The sequence below is a fragment of the Pyrus communis genome, chromosome 14 (genome assembly GCF_041283825.1).
Source record: "Pyrus communis isolate YQ-2024b chromosome 14, ASM4128382v1, whole genome shotgun sequence".
Lineage (NCBI taxonomy): Eukaryota > Viridiplantae > Streptophyta > Magnoliopsida > Rosales > Rosaceae > Pyrus > Pyrus communis.
Window position 1 is genome coordinate 26,458,543 of NC_142578.1, and position 13,643 is coordinate 26,472,185.

Here is a 13,643-nt window from a genome sequence, read left to right on the forward strand (position 1 = left end):
ATTAATAAGAATGAATATCACGATAACCGTATACCCATATCACATAAATTGCACTTTTAATATTCACAATCAAGTGGAAAAATGATAGACCATAGATCCTTAAACACTAGTTTATCGTAGATAGCAGCCTGGCCCAGCAAAAACTAATTATCATATATATCTAAAATACTAGAATAGTAGTTTACAACCTCAGGATAAAAGTAGAGCTCATGGATACGAGAAATACTTCGTTGAGGAAGTCATCTCTCCAAATAAAGAAGAAAGAATTTGCAGTTTTTTCAGAATCTAAATCTGGCATCGTTTTTTCAACGGTGGAAAATTCTGTGTTTTCACTCAGATTTCGATTTCCAAATAGTTATAATCTTTACCCAATAAAAAGCAATAAAATTTGAGCTTCAAAGGAGGAGAGTAGAGGGGAAGTTGTTAGACAAGGATGGCAAAGAAATAGATACGTGTAAGAATCTGAGTAGCTCACCATCATCTCTCTATTACAATCCTCACCAACCTTACGGATTATAGTCATAGACTCATAACCTTCTCCCCGCTCTTTCCAGGCTAAATGATACTGAAACAACAACCATGTATAATTCATTATAAGCAACTTAGGCCGTGCGAGAGAGATCACTGTTGACTCTGTGGTTGTAGTCTGCATGTTGGACAGTACCACTTTCCCTTGAATCTTGTCTCGGGTGTCAACCCAACACATGCGTAATGGAACCATTCACCTCCTTGGCACTGTCAATAAACACAATAAATAGCAAACTTCATACGATTAACCTTGCACATATTTATTTTTCTACATCCAATGAGAACCAATACTGTCTTTTAGTCAAACTTGTAAAGGTTATGCAACTAGCAAAACAAAAACCAGATTTCTCGTAGTTACAAGTTCTAAATCTATCAAGTGGATACTTAACTGTTATGGATTTACCGTCGTCTTTTTTCCACAAAAAACATTAGAAAGTGATTACAAAGATACTGCTGAAAGTGTTACAACTATGAGCGAATCTGCCACCCCGAATTTTCAGGGTTCTCTATGCACTATGATTCTTTAAGAGTGCATATGAATTCCAGCTCATTTATTATTATGCTATTACATAGGCACAAAACTCAACCCGCTCACTTAATGTTTGGGTGAAGGACTTCTAATTCCTAAGCATTTAGTCAAATGAAGAAGAAATGGATCACAAAAAGTTAGACAAGAGGAATTAGAAAATTCCCCCCACATGAGCATTACAAAGACCTGTAAGAGGGATTTGCAAATCCCTCTCACATTACCTTTTGTAATGCTCATGTACGTTTCTAATCCCTCCTATCCAAATATTTGTGCTCCAGTTCTTCCTCAATATGCCTAAGTCCTTGCAATTTGGAAGTTCCTTACCCAAACATACACTAAGTTCCCTTAAATTTACACTCATGAAAGGAAGAATCTTGAGAAAATTAATGCAAAGGATCCTACTATTGATATTTTGTAGTCTATTGCTAATATTTGTTGCTGCAGATGATTCTACTATAGAACTTCTAATTTAATGAACAGATGCATTCCATCCAAAAGAAGCACATAAAAGGTAATTGACCTGATAATGAGAGGGAAGAAGAAATTAAACAAAAATGAAGCCATAAGGACTTACATTTTCATTGTCACAGGCAATCATATCTCCAAAAGAGACCTGAAGAATGATGATAATTCCTTTAGTTCAAAATATGCAGCAGACATTTTTAAAATAACTGAAGAAACTGTAAAAATGAGGTGCCAAAGAGTAGCTCAAATTGAAAATAACAAAATTTCAGGCATAACCTGATGGCAAACGCAGTAGGTAGGTTCGTTTGGATCAATGGGTTGCTCAGCATCAATGGGGACAGCATAATCCTTTTTATGGCTCCCTGGGGGAGGCATGAGCTCAAAGTCCCTATCGCGCTCTCGATCCCAGTCCCTATCCCTATAATCAAGCCTTTTTGATTGAGGTGTTACATAAACAGGCTTGCGTTTTTCGTTTTTAGGAACAATAGGTAATGGAGGAAGGACTGCTGGTTCATCTGGTGCTATTTTACCTTCTGAGAGAATCAGAAAACACATAATTTAGTAGAAGTAGTTAATAAATGTTATGATTCATTGATTTCAAAGTATGCATCCTCAAAACAGCATAAGTGCTGCCTTAATTGGCTGATATCATGACCAAAAACAAATATTAAGATATTTGGCAGTCTTGAATTTGCCAGTCAGGTTTTGGGGAGGGGTTTGACTTTGAAGTTTACGCTCATCGACTAACTATAGTCGAGCAGATAGTAAGGCTTAAAACTCAGTTAAGCTTTGATTTTTGTTAACATTTCTACCCATTGTCTTCATCCATGGACTTAAATACTCTTGTTCAAAAAATTCGTTAAATGGTTCAGAATACCTTCCAAATATAATGCACACTAGACTTTGACAAACTACTGTACCTTGCTTCAAATCTTCTGCAAAGTGATTCAGATCCTCATCCAATCGTTTTACATGACTATCTATCTGATGCAAACAAAAGATGTCAAATTTCTGTAAGTTCCAATCATAAAAGGTTCAAAAATTCCAAAACATTTGAACCTGCAATTAAAATCCCATAATACAGTTACACCAATTAAAATCCCATATGTTAACAGCAGCCCATTTGACTACTTCAACTACAATATGGTAAAAGAAAAGGCTCAGCTTACCAGGTCATAAGCTTGTTGTGCCAACAAAACCTTCTCAGTACATAGACTCAACGCACTATCCTGATTCGATTCGATTTCTTTCCGCATTTTCTCAATAGCGGCTTCATCTTCTTCAATGTTGTTATAATTATTGTTCCATTTCTTTGAGCTCTGTGAAGACAATCCCAGACAGTACTTAGTCTGCTGCCTCGTCTGGTGTATCATGGCTTTTTTCCGAACACAAAAATTTCATCCACTTATCAGAACTTTGAATCGTAAAAGCGCCAAAACCAAAAACCCTAAAAATTCAAAAACTGAAGGCGTTGGTCGAATTGAAGAAGCGTGGCCTTACATTGAGAGCGTTCATCGAGTTCTCGGATGGTGTTGAGGAGCCTCTGGAGCTCAGCAGGCAATGTGTTTGCGTCTTTGGAAACCAAAATTCCCAAAATTCAAATTTACACGAGATTCAATTCGAACTTATTTCAAATTCAAGTCAAATTAACCAAAACCCAATTGAGGGATCGAAACATAAGCTTACATTCAAGATAGTCGTCGACGTACACTCCGGTCCTTGCAATTGCCATCGCTGCAAGTTGGGGATTTTTTCTATCTAGGGTTTCTCTCAAAATTCTTGTTCTACGGGATAAAATGCTCAAGCCGCTTCGTTTTGGTTAAAACGTTAAGGATGCGTTTGGCACGTGGGAGATCCATAGGATGGAGGGTTTGTTTTTCCTCTCTTACCCTCCTCCCTATATATTGAAAAATTAGTTATACTATTAGTAACTTTTCATATTTGACTCTTTTTTCCAATTTTATCTCTATTAAAAAATAAAAATACTAATTTGTCCCTTTATTTCATATTTATTGTCTCATCTTTGCCAAGCATGGTAATATGGTAATAGGAATATATATATATATATATATATATATATATATATTTCCCACATTTTTACCAAGCATGGTAATATGGTAATAGGAATATATATATATATATATATATATATATATATATATATATATTTCCCACATTTTTACCAAGCATGGTAATATGGTAATAGGAATATATATATATATATATATATATTTCCCACATTTTTACCAAGCATGGTAATATGGTAATAGAAATATATATTTCCCACTCTCTAAGGAAAAGCATGGAACTTTATTTTCCATGAATTTTGTTTTCGTGTACCAAAGGCACCACAAAAACAAAATGAAATAACAAAGCATAAATAACAATCTTTGCAAAAGTTAAATTAAAATTAAGATTATTTAGTTAGTCAAATAGTAGCAAATAAATGAACCGCTTGTAATATTTCAATACCGATTATATGTTAATTAAACGATTTCTATTTTTATTAGTTTTTTACATATATGATTTTCACAATATAATAGTACGATTCGAATCGTAATTATGAGTTTTGGTGAACTAATTACTAACTGTATTTGTGTAGAAAATTTGTGATACTAAATCTCATTTTGTGATTATAAAACACTTTACGTGGCGTGTTATCTCAAGAGTTATTGTAAAAATACACTGAGTGAGATAGATTTTAACATATTCTTGAGTAATTAGCACACGTCACCACCATATATGATTCGTCTCTGTCACTGTCACTGTCACGTACATCAACATATTAATATTTGAGATGTCTAACTTCGGTATTTCGAGTATTCAGAAAATTTTGTTTTAGTGATGCTTATGTAAGTGCTGACGCATCATTCCTCACCGAATAATAATATATCTCCATGAGCACCACCCCAGACCTCCGATCCATCAAGTCATGGCTGCACAAACTACTACCAGCGAAGCTGAACACTACTCTTCCTCTTCCCCTTCCCCTTTCCTGCCCCTCAACGGCCGCGTAGCCATCGTAACCGGCGGTTCGCGCGGCATCGGCCGTGCCATTGCAGCTCACCTCCACTCCCTCGGCGCAAGGGTCGTCGTCAATTACGCTTCATCAAACTCAGCCCAAGCAGATCAATTAGTGTCCGAGCTCAACCAGACAACCCCAAAATCGCAAGCGATTGCGGTCCGAGCAGACGTCTCGGACCCGGACCAGGTGAAGCAGCTCTTCGACAAAGCCGAGCAAGAATTCGGGACCCAACTCCACATCGTCGTGAACAGCGCGGGCGTTTTGGATCCCAAATATCCTAGCGTGGCCAATACGGCGGTGGAGGACTGGGATAACACATTCAATGTAAACACCAAGGGGGCGTTTTTGGTTTCTAGGGAAGCGGCGAATAGGGTTGCGCGCGGCGGCGGTGGGAGAATTATTATGATTACGTCGTCCGTCGTCGGGCGGCTTCCGCCTGGGTACGCAGTCTATGCGGCCTCCAAGACGGCGGTGGAGACAATGGTAAAGATTTTGGCCAAGGAGCTCAAGGGCACCGGAATAACTGCCAATTGCGTTGCGCCGGGGCCGGTGGCGACGGAGATGTTCTTTGCCGGGAAAAGTGAGGAGACGGTTAAGGGGATTATGGATGCTTGCCCTCTGGGTCGATTGGGCGAGCCCAAGGATGTGTGTGGGATTGTGGGGTTTTTAGCGGCGGATGCTGGGGAGTGGGTCAACGGCCAGGTCATACGGATCAACGGTGGATTTGTCATTTGATCAACTCTAGCATTTTGTGTGTATTTGCTGTTTGTCTTGTGATTTCAAAATTTCGGAATCAGATTCGTTGCTTTGATTCCGATTTAGACACACGCTATTTTAAATTTGTATCGATGTTGACGGGGGGTCGTACATAAGTTGTAAATTTTTTAGGAGTCCTAAACTATAATACCTGTATGTGAAATAACGTTCCTAAAATTATAAAAAAATTCGCCCCAACTTGGGATCAGTTGTGTATTGGTCTTTTTGGAACTGAAAGGAATCTAATGACTTGTTTGAAAATATTTTTAAAATTGTTGAAAACACTTTTAATGAAATTAATTTTTGGTTCCAAAAGCACTTTAAGTTTGAAAGAAGTATCAGATATGTGCTTCTTAGAATAAGTGCTTAAAGTGTTTTTCCAATATCCACTTAGATTTTTACTAAAGAATGGTTTCAAGAACATTTTCAATAAAAGTGTTTTCAGTCATTCTAAAAGCATTTTTAAACGAACCGAAGTTCGTTGGACAATTTGATGTCATAAACTTCAAACCAAAAGAACACCCACGAATTCTCTGGTTGGGGGAAGACAATACTCGATGGGTGGGGTAAGTTGCAACGTATGTACGATGATTTTGACTATATAACCCACATAAGTTGATATGTCAAGGAGCCGTCGACTTCGGGGATGCCCTTTTAGTTTGAAGTTTATGACATTAAATTGTCCCATGGTCTCAGGCCACCTTTGGCTCCACGATGAATGGGGTAGGCTAGCCAGTAATATTCGTTGGTCAACCCATACAAGGTTCGGTCCGTGAAAGCTAGTCCAATAAAGTCACATGGCTCAAGCAAAGTAGCCCCAACACACAACAAATAGGCAAGTGTTATAAACAGTCAAAAGAAAGGGAACATCTCCTAGAGATCGAAGTGGAACGGAAGCGATGTATCCTATTGTTTAATTTTTTTAACTATATCACACAATGAATGCAAGTGAAGAGAGGAAAGAGAGATTGGTTCACTTTCTCTTATTGATCTTTATGTGTTGTACTGAGGATACAAGCATACATCTCTATATATAGAGGTTTTCATCTGACGCTTCTTTAAACATATGAATAACATTTACATTCAAAAATAGTGCGAACCAAACTTCCACTATTAAGTTTATAATCTTGACTTTCATTCTTTCATCTTCCACATGCTTACTTTATGTGGACATTCGCACTCATTTCATAACCGTAAGAGTTACATATATGGCGGAATAAAAATACTTATCAATGACTAGACCAAATAAAACAAGGGTCAACATGTAGCAAACAAAGCATATTAATCTACATCTTCCACAGAATCGTTCCTTGCAGAACTAAAATAAAATCTCAATCTATAATAATTAAGGGTGTTACTTGCATAGAAAATAAAAGAAGACATTTAACACCTTGAATAGCTTTAATGCCTTTGCGTAGGTAACCATCTTTGGCACCAATATGCACAACTCGACTTGCATTTGGTTTCTTATACTTGAATTTCCATGTGCATGCAGACCCGAGCATCCAAGTTCTCTGCGTATTTCATAATTCCAGCCAGACACATCGGCATAGCAATTTGCAAGCAAAGAGATTTGGTTGCAGCTTGTTGTCCTCAAATGCATAAGCAGTAATGCTTTATGGACTGCCAAGGTGGAGATCTTTCCGAGGGCGGTACTCGTAACCCAATCCGCTGATAAATAAGCAGTGCATGTGATAAAATTTTAGATCCAGCTTTTGGCAGCGTACTTCCTCCGCGTGATAAATGTCACTTGGAGAACTTGTAAGCTGAGGTTGCTCACAAGTCGCCCGGATGTCCCATTTCGTCCAGAACTAGCACCACCTTTCTTTCCTTCTTTGTAACTTGTAAGCTGAAACCCACGATACCGATATTTTGAACACTGCTTCTTCCTCGTATTACCAAACCTAGCTAGTTAATCTTCTTATCCAAACCTAGCCAGTCAGAAATTTTAACGAATGGTGTAATGTGGTAATGATCTAAACCTCAATGGTGTTAGTTTGATTTTGCGAACCTAAAGAGATTTTTTCAAATCACGATAAGTCTTGTTGGGTACAATTGAGAAACTAATATTTGAGAAATAAATACAGTATATAAACACACACACTATTATTAAGAGAACTTTCTTCGTCAATCAAAGAGGATAAAATCTCAAATTTGCCTTTAACGTAATAATGATTTTTAACAATTGCTCATAAAACTAAGGGCGTTAAGGTTATTTCAATTTACAACTCACGCTGATGTAGGTACTACAAGAAGTATGATCCCTACAGTAAATGTGGATTTTGGTGGTTTTTCATCTTTTAAAGCCATGTTTTAGTTAGATGTCTAGAAACTATAATCTTTAGTGTTGAATATTTATCCTATCAATTATTGTAATCTCCTTGGATCCTTATATACTAAAAAATCAGCCAATTAGTGAATTAAAAAAGTAATCTAAGAAGAGAGAGTTTTCTCCTTTCTTAAATCAAGTGTTAGGTTTGATCGTGTTGAGTGAATCTATGATTAACGGCGTTGAGCGAGTTCGTTGTCCCCAGATTGAGTGATTCCCAAGTATATATCCCCTCGTTCATTCTATTAACCCTTACTTCTTTAATGCGTCATCCGGTGTCCTAATTTTTCTATAATCTACAACTCCTTATAGCCTCTCACACATGCATATCATGTGTATGTTGCTCGTGTTAAATTGTTAATAATATGAATAAGTTGAGATTTAACTATAAAATCAATCGTCAATATGTACACGAGGTATATGAATAAGTTTATATTCAACTATTACGGAATAGACTATAGAAGCTATAAAGTACCAAATATATTTATGATAGATGCCAAGTTCGAAACAACCTTTTATTGGTTGATTCGTTAAGAACTAACATTGAATTTGATAAGAAGCTTAGTATATTTAATTAATAATTATGGATTTACGAACATTGAAGGAGTTAATCGAGTAACACATACAATAATTATGTTGTAGGAAAAATCACTCAATTAATAATCTTGTGATGTTTTGTTTGAACAAAATAATCTTGTGATGTTTTGTTTGAACAAAATAATCTTGTGATATTGAAATTGAGTTTAATCATGTTGTTGACACAATTCAACTTGTGAACTCCAATTGCCACCCTTTATCCTGCTCGGACAAACACAGAGTTTAAAATTTCTGCAATTAAAATGAGATATTTACTCGAGTGACACATGTCATTTTTTAAATTGAAAATATAAATTGAAGGGTTATCATTGTAAAGTGAAGTTTAAATGAGTGATCAAGTGTCAACAAATGAGATAAATACAAGAGCGTAGGAGATTTAAAATCACAAGACCAAACCGGCAATATCCGGTAATTGCAAGGGAATGACTGGCTAGGTGGGAATAAGCCGGTGGGCCTATATATATAGAAAAACGACAAAGCGGCGAAGCCAAGCCAGGCAACAAAAGCGAAAGGCCCTGCTCGCAAGTCTCATATAATCCTCGTTCGCATTTCCTCCGCTGAGATACAAAACCCACCCCTTTCACCCCCTCACCCCCATATCTCTCCAATTTCTTACATCAAAACCTATAAAAGAACATCTTTTTTGAAAATTTCCCACCCCCATTTCCCAAATTTCCCGCGAATTCTCTCCGATTTCAATTTCTCAACTTCTCATTTTCTTTCCCGATTATTGTCGAAACCCTAGATTATTGAAAGCTCAGAAATTGTGGAAAAAGGAGGTTGTGCAGATCTGATTGAGGACGATCAATAGACTAATTGCTTGGAATCCAGAAGAAAATTTAAAGAATTAAACTTTGATTTGATTTATTTCTTTACCGTAAAGTAGTATTTTTGGAAAATCGACAAAGCCTTGAAGTGGGATACTGGGAATGGGGGATCAAGGTGGATTAGAAGAGAGCCAACCTGTGGATCTTTCCATTCACCCCTCTGGCATCGTTCCCACTCTTCAGTAAGTCTCTCTCTCTCTCTCTCTCTCTCTCTCTCTCGTTTGAAGTTTCTAGTTTCATTTTCTCGATCCAATATCCATGTACATGGCTTCTGAATCGAGTTTTGCGTTGTGGGTTTGTTTCGATCTGATTGGTTTCGCGAGCTTCTGTTCGGAGTTTACGGGGTTATGGTGGGTTTCAGCAGGGAAACGGAGATGCAAAATTATGGGTTCTACTGTTTCATTTGTATCCGTGAGATGCTTTGTGTTTTTGAAAAGTTGGAAATTTTCCCATTTTTGTGGTGGAAGTTGACTTTTTTACCCAACCCACATGAATTTTTTGTTGTGTGTGTTTATGTCCTTTGTCTAAAGCTTGTAGGACTTGAATTTTATCTGCCAAAGAAACCTTTCCTTCAATATTAGTCTCTGTTATTGGAAATGAAGCTGTGGCTAGCACTTGTCATCAGAAGCTGCTGATTGATAGTCTTTGCATTCTGTTTGTTCTGTAGTGGCCTTCTTGATCACTTCTTCTTTTTGCAGTTCTATTGTTTGTTAGCAGTAAAGTTCTATTTTTTCGAAGAAAATTAAGACTTGGACTATACCCCTGCATAATCAATGTTTTTTAATCAACCTCAACCCTATAGGCCTCCCTTCTGTGATCAACAAAGTTCTTTATTTCTGAAGAAGAATAGTGATGATTTATTCTTGCCCATGGTTGTGTTTGTAGGAATATCGTATCTACAGTTAACTTGGATTGTAAATTGGATCTTAAGCAAATTGCGTTGCAAGCTCGAAATGCAGAGTACAACCCCAAGGTATGCAAGGGTTTTTGTAAGTTTGGCTGTATAATTCGTTCCAGTGGTATGTTGATAATCTTAGTGGTGCTTGCTCACTTAACTAAAATACTTTATAGAGGGTCCTTAGTGGTGCTAGCTCACTTTACCGAAATAGTCTTGTGTGTGCAATTGTTTATACCTGAAACTATACCTACAGTAAAGTCTGGTTTTGTTAGCATATTTTCTGGCTCTTTAGACATTTTGGAGTGGTGAATACTAACTTATTTTTAATTCAATGGTCTTTCAGCGTTTTGCTGCTGTAATTATGAGAATAAGGGAGCCTAAAACTACAGCTTTGATTTTTGCCTCTGGGAAGATGGTGAGCCCTCCCAAAAACTTTTAGGATTGTATTTGCTAACAACAATATGATTTCATTTCAGCTGTTCATATTGTTGTAATATCATTATTGGAAGTGATTTGCTTTTGAATCTTTTTGCTCCTGTTCAGTTCCTTCTTTTGTGGAAAGTGTCTTTGTTCTTTAAATCTTTGCCTGTTAGTGAGATCTGATAAAACAGTTTATATTACTTGAATCGTACCCCAACTGATTGCGCTATTACCTGTTGATGTGTTGCATCAAATTCAAAGATGATTATGTACTTGTCGGAATGTGTTTGGAATCCTACATGATGAGTGTGTCAATTTTTGGCTGCAGTCAAATGATATTGCTTAATTCAGAGAATATCCTTAACAGGGGAGCATTTTTTGGTTGCTAATTTTGACTATTGCATCTGAATTAAAGTGTATGTTTGATTGGTTACGGTCCTTCTGGATTGCATGTCTTGTCGAAAATGTATGGTATGTTGATGCTTAAATTCCTAAATTTTGATGCTTAAGATATATATTTGGTGATGGACTGATCCTTTTATGAGTATGTTTATTTACTAAACTTCTATGGTAATAAATTTGGCTTTAAGTTTACTCATGTCACAACCCTGGTAACTACTGCATTGCATTTTGTCGACCCTTTTCAACTTGATATACACCCTCTCCTTTCCCTGCTCTCCCTTATTTATGATTTTAAATCTTGATTCTTGAGTTATGCACCCATCATACCTTGGATGCCTATGGTTAATAGATTTAAATTTTAATCTTTATGGTACTTCAGGTATGCACCGGTGCAAAAAGTGAACAGCAATCAAAACTGGCAGCGAGGAAGGTATCTGTTGAATGCTTACAGATTGGTATTAACATAGCAAAAAACATAGTGATATATGTGAGTTTTTGTAAGTTTTGACCCGATTTTAGGCATTTTAAGTCTGGCGTATAGTGACAGTGGACTTTTACCCATGCTTTGGAGCATGGAGCGTCAGCCTTAAGTATTGCAACTTTGAATATTTTTTCATTTGTTATTGGTCGCTGTCAGGAGTGGAAGTGGTTTTAGAATCGATGGTTATTTTTTCATAATTTATCTTTTCATTTAGTTGGAAGAGTGAATCTTATTAGGTTGCAAGGAATAGTGTCAGAGTTCTTTTATCTGATTTGATATTTTTGGTTCCCAGTATGCCCGAATCATCCAGAAGCTTGGGTTTAATGCTAAGTTCAAGGTCTCTCTCTCTCTCATGCATTCAACCTTTTAAGAGTATATTATATTTTTTAATTACTTCTTTTAATACATGCTTGTCTGAGCATCAGGATTTCAAGATTCAAAATATTGTTGGCTCCTGTGATGTTAAATTCCCGATAAGACTTGAGGGTCTTGCCTACTCCCATGGTGCCTTTTCAAGTGTAAGTGAGAACCATCTGTCCCAGGCTTTAGCAATTCATAACACCAATATGATTCGATATGATTTATAGGTTTCTTTTTTCATGTTTTTTGTTTTTGTTTCATAATTTGTCTATTGATTTTAGATTGCCTTTATGATTTGATGCCAATGTTTTTACGATCAAGTTATCTTCTTATGTGGGCCTTTTTCATTTTAAGGGTTATAATCAATGAGATCCACGTATTTTACATGCCTCCGAAGTCCGAAGAAAGTTTTATGAAACTAGGAATGCATTGCTTAAAACACTCTTGTAAATATTTAAAACGCAAAGCGAAATTCATAGAAAGTTTGCTGAAACTGGGTGTATTGCTTTCTTCACGACTCCAGACGTACAATGGACTCACATTCATTTAACCAATACAATGAACCCACATGCATTGGACCAGTACAAGGACCGTATATACCCAATAGTTGTAGACTGAAGACTTACTTTGTATCAATAAGACAATGTATATACTCAGTACATGAATCATATGGGGTCAAACAGATTGTTGCAGGCTAAAATATCAAGCTCATTTAGATTATAATTTTACTTTGGGTATGAGTGCATTACCAAAATCCAGCAGTTCTGATGCTTTAGTTTGGTGTACAAAGTAAGGCCTTGTATGGAATATGTCCTCTTGCTTTTGTTTTTAATTGACTTATGAAAACGTCGTAGTGGCTGGAAGTGTATGCTTCGTAGTGGTCTTAGGAAGAACTAGTATTATCTTGTGTTATTTGGGTGCAGTATGAGCCAGAGCTTTTCCCGGGGCTGATATATCGAATGAAGCAGCCGAAGATTGTTCTTCTTATATTTGTGTCAGGGAAAATTGTTATTACGGGTGCAAAGGTGATTTGTTGTTTTATCTAATTTTAATAACTCCTGCTTTTGCGTTTGGACGATCTGCTAACGTTTTGTTTAATTTGATGTCATAGGTGAGGGATGACACATACAAGGCCTTTGAAAACATATACCCTGTCCTTACAGAGTTCAGGAAGGTCCAGCAATGGTGCGCCCTCCCTTCCCTCCATAACTCTCCACATACCACAAAGAAAGCATAATCTGTTGCTCGATGAATTCTTAATTTTGGATGTTTGTTTCTCTCAACGGCAGCATATTGCTAATTGATTTCTCTTTTATCTTGTTTTAGATCCTGCTTATACCAGACGGCGTTGGCTGGCAGACACATCCGAACGTAGCTTGCAGTGCTGTCGTAGGCAATGCCTCCTGCTGCTGCTGCTGCAAGATATTTTTGGTTATTTCTGGTTTGGTGGCGAAGGGGGGTTAGCACTTAGGTGTGAATATGTAACAGGAATAGCTTTGTTGTTGTTGTTGGTAACTTGGTGCGGCAAGATGATGCGCCAGGGCAGGGTTGATGGGATTGTGATGTTGGAGAAAGTTATAAATAAAACGGTTGCAGTTTTGAGTTTTGATGGTAGAAGCGTTTTGATTGAATCTCATATGATAAATGTGTTTTTTGGTCCGATTGTCAGTTAGTGTCAATCTAGCTAACGACTTTTGAGTCGCTGATGATTCAATACCATCATAGTAGGAGCTGCTTGCAGTTTGGAGTTTGTTCTTGTGGAGATTACTGGTAAGATGGCCAGACGGTTATGAGGAAATCACTGTTTGATTAAGATTTAAGACCCAGAAGGGAAATGAAATAATAATACAAGGGCAGATTCGTCAATTTCATTCAGGCCCAGAATGGAAGAAGATATTGAAGGAATAGGAAAGAAAAATGCAAAAATATTAAATATGTGGCAATTAATTGCAAGGATTCTTATTTATTGAAACTAACGAGCGACCCTTGATAATTCCATTGGTTATTTCCATCTCCAATGGAAAAT

At 37.0% G+C, this 13,643-nt stretch overlaps 3 protein-coding genes across 3 annotated transcripts; 2 read left to right on the forward strand and 1 right to left on the reverse strand.

Moving 5' to 3' along the window:
- Positions 1-434: 434 nt before the first annotated feature.
- On the reverse strand, positions 435-3,383 carry ING2 (PHD finger protein-like protein). Its single transcript, XM_068452645.2, has 7 exons — positions 3,209-3,383; positions 3,023-3,094; positions 2,692-2,897; positions 2,443-2,506; positions 1,799-2,055; positions 1,632-1,670; positions 435-735 (listed from the first exon to the last, which is right to left on the reverse strand). The coding sequence occupies exons 1-7, from the start codon at positions 3,252-3,254 to the stop codon at positions 622-624; spliced, it is 798 nt and encodes a 265-aa protein (XP_068308746.2). The 5' UTR covers positions 3,255-3,383; the 3' UTR covers positions 435-621.
- Positions 3,384-4,352: 969 nt separating this feature from the next.
- Positions 4,353-5,519, forward strand: LOC137713655 (NADPH-dependent aldehyde reductase-like protein, chloroplastic). Its single transcript, XM_068452980.2, has one exon. It carries the CDS (start codon positions 4,455-4,457, stop codon positions 5,280-5,282), a length of 828 nt encoding a protein of 275 aa, XP_068309081.2. The 5' UTR covers positions 4,353-4,454; the 3' UTR covers positions 5,283-5,519.
- A 3,196-nt stretch (positions 5,520-8,715) lies between these two features.
- LOC137713681 (TATA-box-binding protein 1) lies at positions 8,716-13,226 on the forward strand. Its single transcript, XM_068453014.2, has 9 exons — positions 8,716-9,238; positions 9,942-10,029; positions 10,298-10,369; positions 11,156-11,206; positions 11,550-11,594; positions 11,683-11,775; positions 12,541-12,642; positions 12,729-12,802; positions 12,944-13,226. Coding segments are annotated over exons 1-9 (606 nt in total). The 5' UTR covers positions 8,716-9,158; the 3' UTR covers positions 12,945-13,226.
- The last annotated feature ends 417 nt before the right edge of the window (positions 13,227-13,643 follow it).

What these genes read in the sequence shown, in the direction of transcription:
- ING2 (XM_068452645.2), bottom strand. Translation starts at nt 3,254, where the DNA reads ATGGCAATTGCAAGGACCGGAGTGTACGTCGACGACTATCTTGAAT. An exon ending in CGTCGACGACTATCTTGAAT is followed by an intron (nt 3,095 to 3,208) that starts GTAAGCTTATGT and finishes TGGTTTCCAAAG; the next exon opens with ACGCAAACACATTGCCTGCT. An exon ending in CCTACTGCGTTTGCCATCAG is followed by an intron (nt 1,671 to 1,798) that starts GTTATGCCTGAA and finishes ATCATTCTTCAG; the next exon opens with GTCTCTTTTGGAGATATGAT.
- LOC137713655 (XM_068452980.2), top strand. Translation starts at nt 4,455, where the DNA reads ATGGCTGCACAAACTACTACCAGCGAAGCTGAACACTACTCTTCCTCT.
- LOC137713681 (XM_068453014.2), top strand. Translation starts at nt 9,159, where the DNA reads ATGGGGGATCAAGGTGGATTAGAAGAGAGCCAACCTGTGGATCTTTCC. An exon ending in GGCATCGTTCCCACTCTTCA is followed by an intron (nt 9,239 to 9,941) that starts GTAAGTCTCTCT and finishes TTGTGTTTGTAG; the next exon opens with GAATATCGTATCTACAGTTA. An exon ending in ATGCAGAGTACAACCCCAAG is followed by an intron (nt 10,030 to 10,297) that starts GTATGCAAGGGT and finishes ATGGTCTTTCAG; the next exon opens with CGTTTTGCTGCTGTAATTAT.